This window comes from Bacillus rossius, chromosome 3, assembly GCF_032445375.1.
Source record: "Bacillus rossius redtenbacheri isolate Brsri chromosome 3, Brsri_v3, whole genome shotgun sequence".
NCBI lineage: Eukaryota > Metazoa > Arthropoda > Insecta > Phasmatodea > Bacillidae > Bacillus > Bacillus rossius.
In genome coordinates this window covers 118,605,374-118,625,063 of record NC_086332.1, presented here as the reverse complement: position 1 = coordinate 118,625,063, position 19,690 = coordinate 118,605,374, and the positions used below count along the sequence as shown (strand labels likewise).

The 19,690-nt window shown below is 36.9% G+C and overlaps 1 protein-coding gene across 2 annotated transcripts in view; it reads left to right on the top strand.

The window, feature by feature from the left end:
• LOC134531196 (alpha-tocopherol transfer protein-like) overlaps window positions 1–17,978 on the top strand; it is a 220,357-nt gene extending 202,379 nt beyond the window's left edge. For both annotated transcript variants that reach the window (XM_063366841.1, XM_063366840.1), the window contains exon 7: window positions 15,899–17,978. In XM_063366841.1, the coding sequence (XP_063222911.1) occupies window positions 15,899–16,053 (155 nt within the window). In that variant the 3' untranslated portion in view covers window positions 16,054–17,978. The remainder of the gene's footprint in view (window positions 1–15,898) is intronic.
• The last annotated feature ends 1,712 nt before the right edge of the window (window positions 17,979–19,690 follow it).

Sequence of the window (19,690 nt, the reverse complement as noted above, 5' to 3'; positions counted from 1 at the left end):
TATGTATGAAACGTCTGAGAATTTAAAACTTTTTTCTAATTTAACACAGTTTATTTTAACAAAATATACTTTGTTATATATTACTTTGGGTTCTACATCATCGCATCCCACTGTCCGGACAATAATTTAATTTAAAAGCCAAGAGAACTTGCCATATCTAAATCCTGAATGCATCCTGATTTAGAGATTGACACTTGTAGCTCCTGTAGTAGTCTAGTAACAACACACAATACACAATGGCCTCTGCGCCTAGGCATAAGTAAGGCCTTACGTGGCAATTCTAAAATGCATATGAGAAAGCCTTATTGACATAAAACGAATGGCTAAAGAAACAACTCTCAACATTTTCTCACACGCGCGGTGCTAAATTACTACCCTCACCTTTTGGTAACTTACTGGGTAACGTTTGGCCCATTATTTCATATGCATGTAAACTGTGTCAGTTTTATAATGTGGCATGCAATATTAACCCAGCAAAACTTAGTTTTCTTGCTTATCTTGCAGTTTCAAAACTTCATACATCGCAATCTGATAAAAAGGCAATACCTAGACTACTATAATATTTAAAAATAACGAATAGTCCGACTTAAATATACACCAAAAAGAATATTAAAAGATACTTTTAAAAACTGTTTATAAAATTTGTTCTTATTGGTTCAGTCAAGCGAGCAGTTTACTCATTCCACCTATCGTAAAAATACATACATGCTGCAGACGTAAACAAGGTTTAGTTTAAACTCAAACAGTCGTATTTTTCAGTGAAAAAATTAAATATGCATTTATTGGCTGCAACACAGGGCTTTTACATTCCTGTGATTATCGTTCATATGTTATTAAAGACCCCGTTAGTATATTACACATTGTACTGACTCCCATTTGGGTATTGTGAACATGGTATTGACACCCCTATGGGTATGGTCCACATGGTATTGACACGCCTGTGGTAATGGAGCACATGATTTTGTCATCCCTGGTGCAGGGTGCACGTGATATTGACACCCCTGGGGGCACGCCTGTAGGTACTTCTGCGGCCACGTGACCTACCACAGGCGTGCCCCGGCCACACGAGGGTGGGGGAGGGGGAGGAACCCTTCATCGTGAGTTGCGGCGTCGAGGTCTCCCCCAGACACGACCTCCTGCGGCGCCCGAGTGACCAGAGCGCGGCTCCTAGCAGTCCCCACGGAGACTGCTAGTCGCGGCTATTTGCGAGGAAATGTGTTTAAACTCTGACTGTGGAACTGAAATTATATCACGTGAATGCACTGAACAGTTGTAGAAACACAGTTTTAAATAGTTAACATGACGCAATTAGTACAATAAATATTTTAATAAGCATGCTTCTTTTACCAATTAGCAAATTACAAAAAGCATAATTGTGGCAAAAAATCACGACAAAACAATTATAGCTTGTAACCCTTTGGTAGCAAACGTTTTTATGAATTTTTAAAAGAAAAATTAATATGAAAATTCAATTAATCAATTCAGGGAGAACAACCGAAAAACCAAATTCAGTAGTTCATGTGCAGTTGGTGATTGCCAACGCATGAAATTTATTTTCTTTACGTGCAGTGAAAAAAAAAATCAAGCAAAGACAATACAAAATAACACTTTTGTATCCGATTTGCATGTTGGGAGTGACTAATCGTCAGTACCAATAACAGAATTGCTCGTATGCAGTACATAAAACCATATTAGGTAACAGTTAATTAAGATGCAGGTTGTTGTGCAGTACTTTCGACCCAATCATCCCTAGCTCTCTAAAAGTGTCAAAACATAATTTTTTGTAATGTATTTCAGTTCAATATTTAGCGTAAATGTGTACCATTGGTCTGTATGGACTTAAAGTGACATAACATGTATTTCAGAAATGTTTCAAAATATGTTTCACAATTAATTAAATGTTAAAGCTACAATTTTAATTATTTGTACATTTAAATCTGTTCATTTATGAGGTTAATTTATGCATTCATGACAGTGTTTATAAAAACAACAGTTTAATTAATCACTTGAATAAATTAATTCAATGAAGACAATTTCAACATTTTTTTTAACATAAGGGGACTTCAAACTACTACGCCTTAATCTGCCTACTGAAGTTTCTGCTGTTGATAATGGGTGTCGGACTTAATATTTCATCTTTTAGCCCAAGAAATAGCCTGCTTATATTTCCTTCCGTGTTCGGAAAACGCTTTGTGCAAGAAAAAGCTGCATGATGGTGTAAATTTAATATGTGACGAGGTCAAGGATTGTCGCTTTACCTAGGTAGCTGTGATCACTCCAGGGCCAAGGTATCGTAGCAAGGGTCTTTGGTTCGATCCAGACTTATTAATCCGTTCGCGAGCACCGAATGTGTAAAGAACTGGTTCGGAGATCATTGTAGTATTTAAGGCCACGTCTCTTGGGTGTCTGTGCATACCGTGAGTGTGAAACATTACCTTAATCGCTGCATGTGTAGACATGTTATTACTGCAGTTGGAGGCGAGCCCACAGATGGTCTCTGCGAATCTTCTCCAAGGTCAAGAGTGCGACCGGCACAGGCCTATTGTCAGATACCAGAATATCTCACGAATTCATTCGGGAATATGTTTAACTTGAAACCCCTGTATTTCATACGAATTTTGTAACTAAGCCAAAGTCTGTCCCACACACTTAAGTAGAATCCGTGTTAATAATGAACTAGTAACGAAATTAATAGCCAAATTTATAGTACTGTGAACACAGTAAACAAAATTTCATAACATTAAAAAAATTTTGAATAGTTTTTCTTACAGCCGGTAAAGTAATATCAGAATCTCAGTACAACGGAAGTGAGTAGGTAAATGGATAAACGTGTTCAACATATGAAACATAAGTAACAAATCTTAATTCAAGATGTGGGGTTAACAGCAAAGTTTTTAATTGAAACATCTTTACATCGAGTTACAGATGGCAGCAGCAACGCATTATTTCGTATTCTTTCAAACACTTTTGTTAACCTTTAAATTACTTCACATAATGTTTCATGCTTTTGAATAGTTTTGCGTCATTTTCATAATTATTCATACTTTTGCATACTTTTGTATACATTCGTATATGTTTGCATATTTTTGGATTCTTGTTAATATTCTTTGCATATATTCGCATACTTTTGTAAATCTTAATTCACATCTCCAAACTCTGGACTCTGAGATTCGATCCGTTGTTACCATTACAATTGTGACAATTTGTAGACACATTTCATGCAATATGGCTTGATCACATTTCATCTTTCATAGACTCATTAATTCATTCTTAGGTTCCACTAAAAACATGGACAGATACTAGTAAAATTAAAGGTCTATTTTCAACGCACTTTTACGCGTATTATCTTTGAAAGATTTGTGCAATGGGAGTGCATGACTTTGATGTAGGCTTTTGGACATACGCCATTGCTTAGCACATGTATGTCTGCAGAAGAAAACTACAAAAAAACACAAATGACAAAAAACACAAATTAAGCAAAAATTGCTGTTGTCAGGATTTAACGCCACACAATATTCCACAACAGGAATATGGTCAACAAACAAGGAAAAAACAAAGAAAAATGGACTAACAGAACGAAAAAAAAAAACCACAAATGATGACAGCACAATAATTCCGAACCCAAAAAAATTCAACACAACAGTTGAAACGAGACAAAAAAACACAGCAAAACGAAAAAGACGAAACAAACACAATAGTTTTCCAAAAAAACAAAAGCAAAAAGAGAAACGAAAAAACCCCCACAAATGATGACAGCACAAAAAATATTGAACCCAAAAAATTCAGCACAACAGTCAAAACGAGACAAAAACACGACCAAACGAAAAGACGAAACAAACACAACAGTTTTCTAAAACAGAAACAAGCGAAGTTTCGGGAACTGCTATCTGCTCCCGTCCTCAGGCAGAGACGCACATGGTACGGAAATACAGGTGCGACTGAGAAGGGGCTGGAAAAATGATCATCATTTGTGGGGGTTTTTTCGTTTCTCTTTTTGCTTTTTGTTTTTTTGGAAAACTATTGTGTTTGTTTCGTCTTTTTCGTTTTGCTGTGTTTTTTGTCTCGTTTCAACTGTTGTGTTGAATTTTTTTTGGGTTCGGAATTATTGTGCTGTCATCATTTGTGTTTTTTTTTTCCGTTCTGTTAGTCCATTTTTCTTTGTTTTTTCCTTGTTTGTTGACCATATTCCTGTTGTGGAATATTGTGTGGCGTTAAATCCTGACAACAGCAATTTTTGCTTCATTTGTGTTTTTTGTCATTTGTGTTTTTTTGTAGTTTTCTTCTGCAGACATACATGTGGTAAGCAATGGCGTATGTCCAAAAGCCTACATCAAGTCACTGTATGCGTGTTACCAATACTAGAGTATCCAAAAAAAATTCCTATCCCTCTAATTTGGAATTTTCACGCGCATGGGAACCACAAACCCATATTTTTGAAGTGAAACTTCTTCGCTGAGGGGGTAACAATTTTCGATCGTTACGAAAATTCCGATGGCGTGAGGACAAATAGCTAGGTATGTGGTGGGGGAACCGGGAGAGGAGACGGCATGGAAAGATATAAATGACGCAAAATACTTGCGCTATTGCACTCTTGCACTTCGCACACTTGCAGATTTGGCACTTACGTGCACGGTTGTTTCTTGGGGTGGCGCGTCGAGCCATCCCCACTCCGGGGCCGTTGGTGCGGGCGGTGATCGCTGGAGCAGCCTTGAGCGGGCTCCACGTGGTGGCGTGCGGCTCAGGTTGAACTCTGCCATGCTGCAGGGATAGGCGGGTCGCGGCGGTAGGGACCCGCCTGCGCCTGACGCCACCCCGACTTTAGGGAGTATTTGGGCAGAGGGCAACACAATGGGGCTTAAGCTTATTATTGTGCACCGTGCCACGGGCCATATTTGAAATAAAATATTTTTCTTTCATATATGTACAATTGATTTAATTACTTTTGAGTAGCAGCCTACTCATTGGTTTCTCCTGGGACAGGGTTCCGCAGGTGGAGCATGTGATGCCGATCGCCCATCTTGGATTGTGACTTCACGACTGTCTTCTTGGATGACATTGACCTTGACCCCCGCGGCCATCTTGTATCCACTGTTTTGTTTTCCCACCATTTTGTTTTCCCGCCATTTTATGTTTCCGCTATTTATTTTTCTGCCATTTTGTTTTCCGCCATGTTGAACTCCAGAATTTTCCGTCATTAAAACCCCGGTCCCCAGCGTTTGCACTTTACGTTATGGCCACCATCCGGAAAATATATTTTCATCACAAATATCTGAAAAAAATCATAAAAATTATAAAAAATAATATTTAATAAAAATTTTATTGAATCAACTTCCGGGATTTTTTAAAATATTCCGACATAGGTAATGAAAATCCGTAAATATTATCCTATTTAATGAAAAAAAAATTTAAAAAAAAGTTTGATAATATTTTAATAATAAAATTTATAAAAAGGTACTGGGTTCAAACCCATCCTCGTCATTCGATCAAAAATGGTGATGGATGTTTTCTCCACGGAAGCCACTGGCAGACTGATATCCCACCACTAATGCCGAGATAAATATTACATCATTGCGGCCGTTTTGCTTATGTCTGCTCGAGGCCGCCTTTTTCTTTTAGTCTGCTAAATGGTGCTGCTGCCGTATTAGTTTGATTTTTGACTAACTAAAATTCAGTATTCAATTATTACTGTTGTGTCCACCATCTTTAAATTTGGTAGCCAGATTGAAAATCTGTGTTTATTAGACTAGGAATACGGAAGACATTACAAAATTCATCCAAAAAATGATGAAAATTTATTTACTGGCTGATTCAGTCACCTTCGTTCGATGCTAGACTGGTGCAAAAAGATAATTTTAGATAAAATTACTAAAAAAATTACAGGTTCGAGAAACAAAACAACACAGTTTGTACAAATAAAAAACAAGAACAATGACGTTACTTTCATTTCTCGATATATACAGTTTTCTTGGAGTAAGAAGCGAGTCCTTTGCATTTCTTGACCAGTCGTTTCCGAGCAGTTCCACATGACAGTTGATTACCGCATTTTTCACACAGTACAGAGTACTCAAATTCGTTAAAAGGACAATGCTATAGTTTATAATGCCTTGAAAGTTTTATGTATACAAATATCTTGCCGCAGAATATACAGTTTGATTCTAATGAATGTTTAATCTGTCTGTCACGATTTCTGATATGCCTTTTCAGGTTTCCGTAGCATATAAACTGGCTACAACCAGGGGCGCAACAAAAGGGGGGGAAGCATATCCCCCCCCCCCCAATCAGAAACTTTGAAGTGGGGGCAAAGGGGTCAAAGAAAGTGCTGTGTAATAATTTTTTAGATAATAAAACTGCTTAAATAGCATCATTTTCCACCTTGAAATACAAATTTTCCCGGAGGAGGACCCCCCACTCACGGCTTCAATAAGGGGGATCGATGATTATTTATAAAAAGGTATATTTCCCCGGGGAAATTTTGTTGTTGCGCCCCTGACTACAACACCTGTTGCACTGACATTTAATGCGTTCAGAATTATCATTACAATTTTGTATTATGTAATCACGAATTTTCAAAATTCTGATGTTGTCACAGTACGTACAGTTGGGTGATAAAACACCGTCAGTTGCTGTTTCCTTTATCGATGTAAATGGTACTGTCGCTATCGGGATCTGTGTCACCATCGGCGTTGCTACAGTCAGGGTCCCCGAAGTTGATGAAGAAGTTGACATTGCTGTTGTTCTTGTAGGTGATATGTCAGACTGGCCTAAAGAACCACCAATTACTCATTGTACATGTGTCATCGAGTTCATATTTAAAGATAGTAATTATGCCATCGAGGTCTTCAACTTTCAAGAACGAGTAACACAGTTGAGTAACTGTCGTCACTCTTCCACAAACAAAGTTGAACTTAGAGTCACACCCATGGCAAGCTAGTTATATATTTATATGCATCAGTCATGTGACAATTCACATTTCAGGTTGTATATTTACAATATAGTCAATATAGCCAAATAGTCAAGACACCTCACATTTCACATAGTGACGAACTTAATGAATTTTTCAATTGGAAATTCCAGTTTTCATGACGTCTAGCATGCTGTGATAGCATAAAGGTTCTGCCATAGTATTTGCAAACAGGTTCTTGCTTTCACTTAACAGAACCTGTACAGATTTCGTAAAGCAGTTTTAAGGTATCTAGTTGACCACTGTTGCACTGAAACAGTATTCTTTGTGAATTGTTTGGACATCCACCTATTTTATGCAAATGGGCATTTGATGGTTAAGTGAATCATGCATCATATATTTACAAAAGTGCTTCCATCGTTCGTTAAAGTCTTCGAAGTTTCTGGCGAAACTTCAACCGATGGAACAGCAATGGTATCACAGATGCCATTGAAATCTCCGACGCCATCAACATCGCTGTCATCGAGATCTCCGAACCCATCGAGGTCTCTGCTGTCTTCGACGATACCATCAGGTTCTCTACTGTTGATAGTAAACCGTATATCAATACCGACATTTGAACAGTAACTTAATATTACGAAACTTACAAGTGAGAGCCGATTCGCACTACTCCGTGGTCAGAGGAGCACTGAGAGACCCGTGGTATGGAACTGGCTTTTATACCCAGTGTTGCTGTTATACTACATGAGTACAAACTATGGCTTTATTTAATTAATTTTTTTATTAGGTTAAAATGCAGGTACCTTAAAACTCTAGAAATAAAAACACACAAGTTCCAGTTTCACCAATTTATTAAAAAACTACACAAATACATATTAGGTTAAGGCAATTAGAATTTTCGTAAAAATAGTCCTAAATGCTGCACGGACAGCCTTGTAGACTCTGGGAACGTCTAATCGATTCTGGTTCCAACTAGTCAACGTTCTTGGGCTTAGGAACACCGGTATCCTACAGACCATCCTCTTCGGCGACGAGATACATGGTGAGACATGGACTGTGACTTCTACGACCACGGCCGCACCTGCACTTTGACTCGGTACTTGTTGGGACGGGATAACTGGCAGAGCTATGACGAGGCGTACGTCGTTTGGACGTATGAGTAGAGGCATCGAGGGTTTTCAACAGGTTGCAACAAGTCCGAGTTTGGTATTACACGTTCAGACGAAGCGACTACTTCTTCGATGATGGCTGGAAGGGTCGTGTGTGGTCTCGTGTGATAGATGCCACAGTTTCTAGGTTCGCAGCAATCTAGCAACTGCTTAGTCGGTTCGTAGGACACAGGAAAGTGCGAAAACCGCCATTACTGAGCACCTCCATCACATGTTTCCGTATATTTGCGCAGATATTCGGCATCCCGGTCGCTGTACTCAACACTGCTGAAGCTAGGTCTTACGCTCACGTACACATTGGCACGATGGAACGAAAACATCTTCTTGCAGGTCTGACGACAACTGAAGTCATGAACTGTTCAACACCACTTATATAAGCAGGCTATAATCACACTGCAAGTGCCATTTCCGCATTAGCTGCGAGTTTGTACGTGTACACACTTGTTCGAATTGTGGTTGTTAACCATACATTGCACAAAGCTTGCGCAGGAAAGGACAGCTGTAGTCAGCCTGCGGGTCTACGATTTCACTGGCTCCAACGCAAATATAGCTCTGCCATTTCTTCTGCTCAGGTAAAGTTGTGTAAATGATGCCACCTGTATTTTGCAGTAGCAAATAATCTAGAGTCTTTTTCAATTGGTGGTAAGAATTTTACCTCCACCCGACTCCAGGTCATGGTAGTATTTGCATTGCCATTCATTTGAGAGTTTACCTTTTTCGTCTTGTGATTTCCAGGTATAAAGAGGCCTGAAGGTGCGGGTTCGTGTCCTGCTACCATTCTCGTACGTGACGGAAATCTCCTTTAGAACGAATCCATTTCGGCTCTGGAAACACTTTAAGTTGCAGTACAACTTTATGCTAGCAATGCTCGACCATAACTAAATTAATCTCGCAAACGCAGTGTTATTTATTACAGAATTTTCACTAGCTTGTTTCGAAAGTTGTACGATGCAAGTCTATCGTGTAGTATCAGACAAAAAGGAAAAGTGTTTGGTGTAATATTTCCGCTCGACCTACAGTCGAGGATGTTTAAATTTAATCGATCGTCCTGTTTGGAAATGTCAAACACCTTAACGGAGCCTTGTTCTTGAAACTGTCGGTACTCAGTATCGGCGACAATCCGCAGCCAAATACGCTTGCTGAAACTTTGCATGAATTTGATAAGCGAGAAGAAATCTTACATTTTCCAATTCTGTGTTCATGTCCACGTACTTGTAGATATTGCTGTTGAAAAATATTTTTTTTTACATTACATATTTGGCAGTTATCGAAAACTTAGTGGTGAACTACTGTATTGAGCTGTATTCCAGTCTAAAGCCTGACGATGATGTATCTTGGTTTTTCCGTAGCGAAGTTAACTGACTTTGAGGCAAGCCATGATACGTTTCAAAACACCAAGATCGGAATGGCACGTAAATGTTATTGCCATTTTATATGTTCTTCAGCTTCTTGATATGTTTGAGCGTGCTCACATGGCAGCATACACTCGATAGACTGAAGTGTTAGCGAGACATCCTGTGGCGTGTGGGGTTTCTGCAACAGCGGCAATTGTATTAATATGCGTGTTGACTATAAGCAGTACGAGCTCTTGTTTCGAATTGGTTATTATATGTTTGTAGTCTTCAGGGAATCCAAGAATCATGGCCAAGAGAACGCAAATTTCGAACTTTCCTTCGGCATAAATAGGTAGCTTGAATTCATCCTCGAGGGCCCAGCCAGCCATCTTTGCAGCAGACTGTATGTCCGTCTTGAGCGAAAGGTAATTTTTAATAGCAGATGTAATGCCTACATCTCTCGACTGGTCTATCTCTAAACCATTGAGTACATATGTAATTCGCTCAATTAGGTGAAGAATAACATTACTTGTAATTGTCGTCGTGGTCGGATGCATGCCATCTAACTTTTGTTCGGGAACCTCTTATACGTATAAACAATTGCGTAGGTAAAGAACAGATATCTTGCTGTATAGCAACGCTTACTTCAGAAGGTAGAGCGTACGGTCCGTTCAGGAAAGGCTGGCATTCGTGCAGTTCCATTTTTGTAATGCTGTCATCAAAAATTACCTGGTCTTCCACATTGACGATTTCGTCTACCAGATTTATTCGGCACTTGTCCAATACTGAGAAGAAACTCTACTCTATCATGTGTTAATGCACCGACGTCTGGTATATAACTGGTCTTCTGCACCATGCCAATGTGATTCTGTATAACTTTTAGTGTTATAAACATTATACCCATCGCTTCAAGTCCAGACGTAATTTAATTTTTTCATCTTAAAAATTCTTCAAGTTTTCTCGCCGGTCAACTATTCGAACGACGACTTCGTGTGCGCATTACACGTCGACTGGATGGTAATTAATACTTGGCAGCGCTTCAACCAGTTTTTTTTTAAACATTATTTTTTTTACTATCGCACTCATGAAAATTGTATAATTTTACATTTTAAATAATGTTTACTACAGGGATTATTTTTAAAACCATGGGAAAGATAATCGCATATTAAACAAATCGACTTTATTTTGTTTTATTATGCTTATAAATGTGCGTAGCTAATACTGGCAAGCTATTAAGAAACGATTGAGAATAACTTCAACTATTGTAGGTACTGGGACAACACAAAGAATAAACGTCCGGGCAAGAATCCAAACCCAACATTCCTGCGAATTTTTTTATATATTTTTTTAGCTATAGAGTTGCTTTCATATATATGTACAAATTTGAAAATATTTGATATTTCACATTAATTTTTTCAGTTCATTTACAAATAATTAGTACGGTGAAGGTAAGATAGTTCAATCTTGGACCTATCGCTCAGTGAATACCCGGTCTCTGCCGAGAACACGAGAGGCATGTCGACACATCGCAACTAACAAAGGAATCCCCTCAACAGTATTGCCAAAGAGACTTGCCATTCTCCTTTTTCATGTGTGAAGCAATCGCCGAAATAAGTCTCCGACGTTAAAAAAGGAAGGGTAATGTCGGAGGCGCAGCCCGCATGCAGCCAGCCCGCCGCGCCACTCAAGGTCAGCGCGTGGCTCAGGGACAAGCTCGGTGCAAGGAGAATATCAGCATGAACGCCACAATAAAATATCTGCTATCTTGGTTCCTTTAAATACTTGTTATTAAAATTTCAATTTCCAGTTATTTTCTCAGTATTGAAAATGACATAGTGATAATATATTGACGTGTAACATCTTAGCACTCGGTATAAGGCATTTGGTAGGAGTACTTTCTTGAATGGAAAGAAAATCGCATGGAACGGAAATATGAAACCGTGATGCTGCCATGTTTGGTGAATGACGCGAACCAAATTTGACAAATACAAAGGGAAACTTTGTAGCATTGACCGTTTAATGAATTTTAGCAACATAGGCAGTATTTTAATAAAATTCATTGTCGAAAATCAGCTTCAAAGCTGGGGTTAAGTATTTTTTCAAGACTCTTTCTCTTTTATTTGAGCCGTTTTATTAAAAAGTTTAAAATTTCGACCACAAATCGAATGATTCGATAGTCAACGTTGCTGCTCCGGCAGCAAATTCTAGCGCCAAGTGCGGAAAACTGCGTGAGATACGCGTCCCTAAATTTAGTTGAAAGCACAATTTGCGTATTATTATCACGCTCGGCATTATTTTAAAGGATTAAAACGTTAAATTTCACGTACGAATATTGTGTTACAGGCCTAAGTGTATTTGCAACATGAGAACTCATGAATTTGCTCGTTACCGAGGTTAGATGTTACACATCTCTGGCGAGTACTGAAAGATTTGCTACATTTTTTTGTATGTTTTCAACTTTGCTACAGTGAAATGTTTACTACCAGGCCCTAGCCTGTAGCTGTAGGGAGGAAAATACCTAGTTATTTTTTTCACGCAGTCGCGAAGTCTTTAACTCTTCTCTAAGAGCTCTGATATGAACAAGTGTTTGAAGCTAGGTACTTACAGCTGTCAATCACTCAAATATATTTTAAATTCATAGATCATACGCAAACATCGAGGCATTAATATGTTAATGAGAATATTGAATGTAGTAATATTGAAGTCAATAAAAATGAAAACTAAGGTAGGTCCACTCGTACCGCCCTGCGAGCGACAAGTCTGGAGGGGCGCGATAGACCGAATGTTCCGTCCAAGAAGCGCGGAGTCGCAGCGGAGGTCCGACGGCCGAGCCTGACCTCCGTCACACAGGAAAAAACATTCTGTACTTTCACAAATGATTCCTCTGGAAACCAGTTGTAATACTGCTAGAAGGATATTGTAACCTTGTACAACACATGGCTATCATTATTTTTGCATATATGAAGTACGTTTTTAGAGATAATACTGAGCATTTCTTATGGAAATTGTCGCATAAATTATATTTAATTGATGTTTCATTCAAGCATTTTTTTGTCAGCAGCTAATAATGGCAAGCTATTCAGGGAACGGTTTACGAATAACTTTAAATATTGAAGGAACTCAGATATCACAAAGCATAGATGCCCAGGTAGGTATCCGAATTCAATATTACTGCGAACACTATTTTGAAGTGATAAAATTGTTTTCATGTGAATGTGCAGAATTGCAAACATTTGTAATTATACATAAATATTTCTGTTCCATTTACAAAAAAAAAATTACAATCCAGTACACTTCGTCCTTATAGGCCATTTGTCTTACTGCGATTCGCATGGCAACTATGCTCCTTAAATACAGGTTTACTGCGCTATAAAATAAAATTACGTTGTGCATAGTTAAATTTTGCCCAACTTTGTTTAGCCAAACAGGATTTTACCTACCAGGGTTTTACGCTAAACATAAAACTTGTATTTATGGCTGCCTACCTTTTCACAACTCCGTTTGTTCTCAAATTTTGCTATTTTTAACTGCGTTTAGCGTAACTTTATTTAGCTATTTTCCAGTAAACAAAAAGGCAGTGATATTCACACTTGCCAAAAGAGAACTGAGCACCTACAACGAATGCATTATAAACCAGGCAGTTCTGATTTCCAGTTACCAGTTTCTAACAGCCAATGGTATCACAGACGCTGAAATTTTCCAATTTATTAACAAGAAGCAAAGTAGGAGTTGCTTGGCTTCTTGGTTGTAGCCGCGTCGAATACGAAGATATCACCGATGTTTCGGTCGAGGTTGCAGTCGCCATCATCAGAGAGCAGTTACCTTTTAATACTAACTCCAGAGATGGAAGTGTTTTCCGATTGGCTGCAGCTGTGAGCCAATCAGAGTCTTCCTTTCTCCTGGTTGGTCTGTTAGTTTGGCCTATCGGAGCTGGGCTTCTGTGATTGGCTGTGTTAAAGCTTAAACCTATTACCTAAATGGTCTGTGAGTCATATAAAGAACCATATTTTTATTTATTTAGTCAGTTCCCTAAATAAATTCACTGGTATTTATAAATAGCATTAACTGTTAATTTGATTTGCGCTGCGCATACAGACAGAAAGTATTCATATCCCCCTCTCTTTATAGAAAAAAATAATTAAATCACTTGGATTCCCCAAAAATGCAAGATGCTTAGGAGGAAGATTGTAGCCATTATATTTATACACAATTGTGTTCATTAAAGGAGAAATGCCTAATTTGTACAAATCTTTCCCTAGAATCCTTCCCCCTCCCTCTTAACAAATTCCTGAAATTCGTAGAGTTCACAACTTACTCAATAAAGTTTTCTTGTCAAGTGTTGGCATGTTTTGTTATGTTAGGGCAGCATTAACTGTTTCAAAAACTACAAGTTGTATATCTAGAATATTTTCTGCTTACAAGGATAACACATGCGTAAATGATTCTTCAGAGATGTATTATAAGTATCATTTAAACAGTCGGTCAAAATAACAGAATTGTATCTGTTCGAAGGAATGGAGGGATACTAGAATTTTTTTAATGTTTTTATTGAGCTTGATGTCTCATCACCTAGAATTTATTACAAACGTAAACGCATAAGAATTATAGCAGGTAATATAAAATAATGTCGTAAGAAATCATAGAAGCATTTTCCTGAAGTGACTATGGAAAAACATGCAATCTAAAAAAGTTGAAACTGCTCGAAGTAAGATGAAATTGATCGCAAAACATTTGAAAATACTCTGCTTGTCTGTCTTGATTGCAACAAATAATTTAAAGAGCCCATTCGCTGCGCAAAAATAATAATATGTACTTTTACAAACCATTTTAAAATCAGTTGCCAAGATATAAATTTTAATAATAAAAATATTTTAACTTTGTACAATACAATGCTATGGTTATTTTTGCACATATGAAATACGTTTTTCGAGATTACATATAAGAAAATTACGGCCTTATTTTATATTTTAATTGATGTCTCCTTCAAGCATAATTTTTTAAAACAATGGAAAAGGTTATTGAATACCTATCAAACAATTTGATTTATATTGTTGTATCGTGCTTATTATGAGCAGTTAATATTGAAAAGCTATTCAGGCAACGGTTTACAAATGACTAAGTATAATGGATACTGGTACAACACACAGCATAAATGCCCGGGTAAGAATCTGAACTCATTATTACTGCAAACTATATTTTGTAGTGATACAGTTGTTTTAATGTAAATGTTCAAATTTATAAATATCAGAAATATACATGAATATTTTTGTACCATTTATAAAAAAAACTTACAGTGTTATTCATAAGTTATTATAGATGTTACAATAGTTAGAAAATATTCCAGTAGCTTTCAGAATTTTTTATGGTGCATTGTCTGTACATAAAAAATCCAGATTGTTTTATATGGATACATAAATAGGTAATTGCGCTTGCCTTCATTCAGTACAGAAATATACAAATGTTTTTTGACCGAGCCGGAATTGAATTTGTATTTCTACAGGATGTAAACTAAGTAAACTTTGAAAAATTATAAAACACTTAGAATGGTCATGGAAATTATTAACTTACGTAAATATGTGGGAGTTAAACGTATATTTAATTTAGCTTTTATATGGATTCTAAATTAAATCTACAAGCGAAACCATGATATATAAGAGTTTTCCTATATATATAATCGTTTCATTACATGCCAAGGAACGTTATAAAAATGTTTTTATTCTGTGTAATTAATTGCAAAAAGCATTTTTGTAGCACAGACCTAAGAGTTCGTCATCTTCGGAAAATCGGAAAGTGCTCTAAATGTCCATAGCGGAGGTGACCCCTGACCGCTAAGGTTGTCATGTTGTGAGAGTTGGAATGTTCGACCAAATTCCCGTTACAAGTAAATTTTATTTTCAACTATTCCATAACCAAATGATTTGGAGCACGGTAGATGCCTCATTAGGAAGTCCACATGCCCCTGGTCTGTAAGAATTACCTTGCAACGTAAAACACTTTCTGATCTCTAATTCTGCAATGGCGTATTTCCTATCTATTTACAAAGTTGCTAACCGCGTTTTCATCAAAAACTCATGACTTTAACACATTACGTATTTATTGATAAATATTTTTTGTCCATTGCAGCTAATTTAAACATTTTGTGATCTTTTTCTGACAGTAATACAACTTAAACGAAAGCTCTCTTTCGCCTGTTCCACCGTACAGCGTATCGCTGCAATTGTACTAAAAATTCACTGTGTTTTCCAGTGAAAGAAATCACTAAGCCCGAACCGGAGCGATTGCCAGATTCTGCTCGGTGATTTATTTTAAGTTGTTTACAAGTTATAGTTTGATAAATTTACATATTGTATTCTCGAGAGACTTCATAGTTCAATCTAGGAAAAAACGCATATTGTGGCACCAGCCTAAACAAGAGTATCAAGGTGATCATGTTATCCGGAATGAACTGTATCCAAGAGAGGAGTGACTATGAACATGTGCGGTCCTTGTTCCAGACGAGCTGAAGAACACGCTGTTGACGCAGTACGTTGATTGGTTCATCGAGGAGGAGGGGCTGAGGACAGACGAGTCAAAGAGAGTGGGCAAGTCTGCCGTGAAGGACACCCTGTTCGGGGTGGAAGGATCTTTCAGGAAGCTGGATATAGACTAAGTGCACTCACTCTACATGAACGGAAAGTGTTTGAGGCCAAGCCTATCACCAGGTTTATAAACAACGGAAACGTATAAACGCAAGAAACAAAAACAAAAATTCTAAAACAACTCTTTATTATACAAGTTTATAAATTACACCAAGACGAAAAAAGTAGCAACGGAATCATCGGCTGAATTTAAACTTCTTGCATTCCAGGATTGCGTTTTCGCCTCTCATATTTGAATGGAGGTATCCTGGAAACATTTAAAGACGCAAACGTTACATAAATAGAAGGCCACAATTTTGTTTTGCTACATATGTCACTCTTTCACTTGTTAAACTTTCGAACGGTGGAAGAATATAAAACTTTAAAATAAAGTTTTGGCGATTTTATATGTTTTATGTTAAACAATAACTATTAAAAAATGCCCGAGTAATATATTTGTTTAGTTACAATTTTACAATTTCAAGGTATAGCTGTTGGTAAAGTAGTCTTGCGACTTTCCTGCTTTATAGAAGACCGTGATTTTGCTGTGTTGGTTGCGTGTTAAGTTGTTTATAAACCCAGCCTAAAAAAATTATGCGTTCGAAACGTATTGTGAGTGTGCACTGCTGGGCGGGATAAAATTCTACAGTTTACACTCCATTTAGGAAGAATGTGCCGCTGGCCGGTTTAGTTAGCTCGCATCCTTTTCAAAATACTTTTGGCCTTACTGTAAAGTTTCAGTGCGTGACTATCTATATTTTCTTCACATTTTAGCAATTAAGTGAATAATCGGTTAATGGTTAGAATCACTTGTAGCTTGAGGTTCTGGTCTTCATCGCGTTTTATAAATTACACTGAAGTCAATTATTGTGCTCGATAAATTATCTTGCATTCCATCTTCATGTAAGCATACTGCCAATGCCGCGTTATTGTTTGTACAAATTATTTTACTTAGAATTTAAATACTAAATGTATTTATTGTTTATAATATAAAATCTTCATTTACAAAATAAAATAAAAAAATCTCCTCTTGTATTTAATAATGTCTCTTTGATGTGAGAAAATGTATTTTTATTGTTCTACACTTATGTTTCGACAGAAATTTTTTAGTTTGTTTGTTAATTATATTCTGGTTCATTCACTCTTTTCCTAACACTATTTACCATTATAACCGTTACAACAACCTTTTATATGTTTATTTTCTATACAAACATGTGCAATTTTTATTTTATTTTTGGTACAGTAATCTATTTTCATACCAATTCCAATGTGTCGCACTTTTCATCTGCAAATAAATTAACACAAAACTTATTTAGTATCAGAAAAATAAATATATACCATCATCAATTCAGATTTTGAAAACATATTAAAATAAAATAATCATACAAGGTTTGAACATAATCTACTGTACAATAAAATAATTTTAAAAAGGATTAAGATTTTAAAGTTGTTCATAAAGTTTTTGGTATCTGATTTTAAAATTAAATTTTTATAGCTTATAAAATTATTTTCCCACCTAAACTCTCGTTTTCAATCTTTAATAAACAATCATAAACTTGTAAACAGAGTATTATTGTGTACACATATGATTTTGTACTGTAATGCATGCAGAAGATCTCTAATATGTATCTTTTTTTCAAACAGTCTGTTAAAATATCCAGAAAAATAAATCTGTTTTGTACTCAAATATTATTTTGAATATTTTTGTGGAGCTATGTAATCTAATGTATCTGTACGATGCAAAGTGTCTATGTATCAGTATAAACATTTCTCTCAAATAACATTAATTATTTCTTTAAAACCCTTTTAAAACGTATCACGTTATCATTTAGATATTTTTGTGGTAAAAATATGAGGTAAACCCTTGTGGATCACTATTCATACGCCTAGCATCAGTTTATTTTCTTATGAAAATGGTGGTTGTAATAAAAATTGGTAACAAATAATTATTTACCATTTATTTCCTTCAAACACGTTACTTAAACTTACCCATTAATCGACTAAAACTTTATTTTAGAATTGTGACCAATATTTTCTGGGGCTATTGTAGTATAGGAATGGAGCTCCAGCAACTTGTTGAAGGTTGAGGATGGTGAGGATGGTTCAATGACTGACCACCATGACGTCACGGTGGCCATCTTCAATGACATTGACCTTAAACTTTGACCTTTAAATTACACCTTGACATTGAAATTAGTCCTTTGACATTGACCTATGACCTTTACCTTGACTTTGAGTAGTATGTAAATGGGGCTCCGAGCCCTGGGTTCTGGGTGTGGAGCCGAGCGCCGAGCCACATCGCTGACGTCACGTCCATCTCTGAAGTCACGGCGGCCATCTTGAAGGAGTTTAATGGCACACCGCGTAAAGGGACACCATGTAACGGGACACATTGTAACGTGACAAGTATATCACAGAGCCATTTTGGATCCACCATTTTGGATGACGTCATTTTGTGTTCTCGAACATTCCGACGTTGTGTGTTCCGGCATATTGGATGATGACATCACCGTTGCAATTTCCGTTACGGTCGCCATCTTTAAAATCTTTATTTATTATCCGATTTTAACGAAAAAATTTTTAAAAATTATAAAAAAAATTCAAATAATAAAATGTAATAAAGTTTTTATAAAAAACAAACATTTACGACACGGAGCTCAAAGTCCGCCGTTCGAACCCGGTGAGGGCAAAAAAATAAAAATGACGACCGATCCTTCCCCCGCGGTGGCTACTGGCATACTGACTCCCACCACTTTATTTCAAAGCATATATATCGTCACCTAGTATGACGTCATGTCCGCCATCTTGTCTTCGATGCTGGAAGCCATCATCATTGTACCGTCGGCGAGAGTGCGCTGACACCATGTTAGTTTAATTCTTATCCGCTAGAGTGCAGTAATAATTTATTATTATTGCTGTGACACCCGCCATCTTGAAATTTGGCCGCCATCTTGAAAATCCCTAATTATTTAGCTAGAAATTCGGGAAAAGTTCCAAAATTCATTAAATAAATCACTCATTAATTTACATATTTATTCGATCCGCTTCTGTCTTCGGTTCGATACCCGATCGAAGCAATAATGTTTAATTTTATGTAAAAAATAATAATTTCAATTAACCATGTTCAACATTCGTAAAGAGACTTTAAATCCTCTACTACCATCATCCTATCAGACATCAAGACCACAATATTGGATATTCGTAATTTTAATGCCAGAGATTCGGGGAAAATTCCAAAATTCATCAATAAATCACTCATTAATTTACATACTGATTGAATAGATCGACTAAGGCCCTTGGTTCGATCCCTGGCCGATACAAAACAACTTTAATATTTTAAAAAAGTACCACTAAAGTGTTAGGTTTGAGAAAATAAAAACAGCGCAAGTTCTATTAAAAAAAAACTTTTATTACATAAGTACTACACTACTACAAGTACAAAAAATACACAGTCAAAGAACTAAAGTTTTGTGGAATTCTCGATGTCTGCATCTGCCACCCACGAATTAAAGCGAGGTGGAAAGCCCCACCACTTGACGTAGGACAGCCCATTTCTTCGTTTTATAATCTTCTCCACCAAGTACGTATCGGGATACAACGTAGGCCGAATCTCTTCGGCATAGAAGCCGCCATGGATAGGTTTGTGGTCCAAATCTTCGAGGTAGTAGG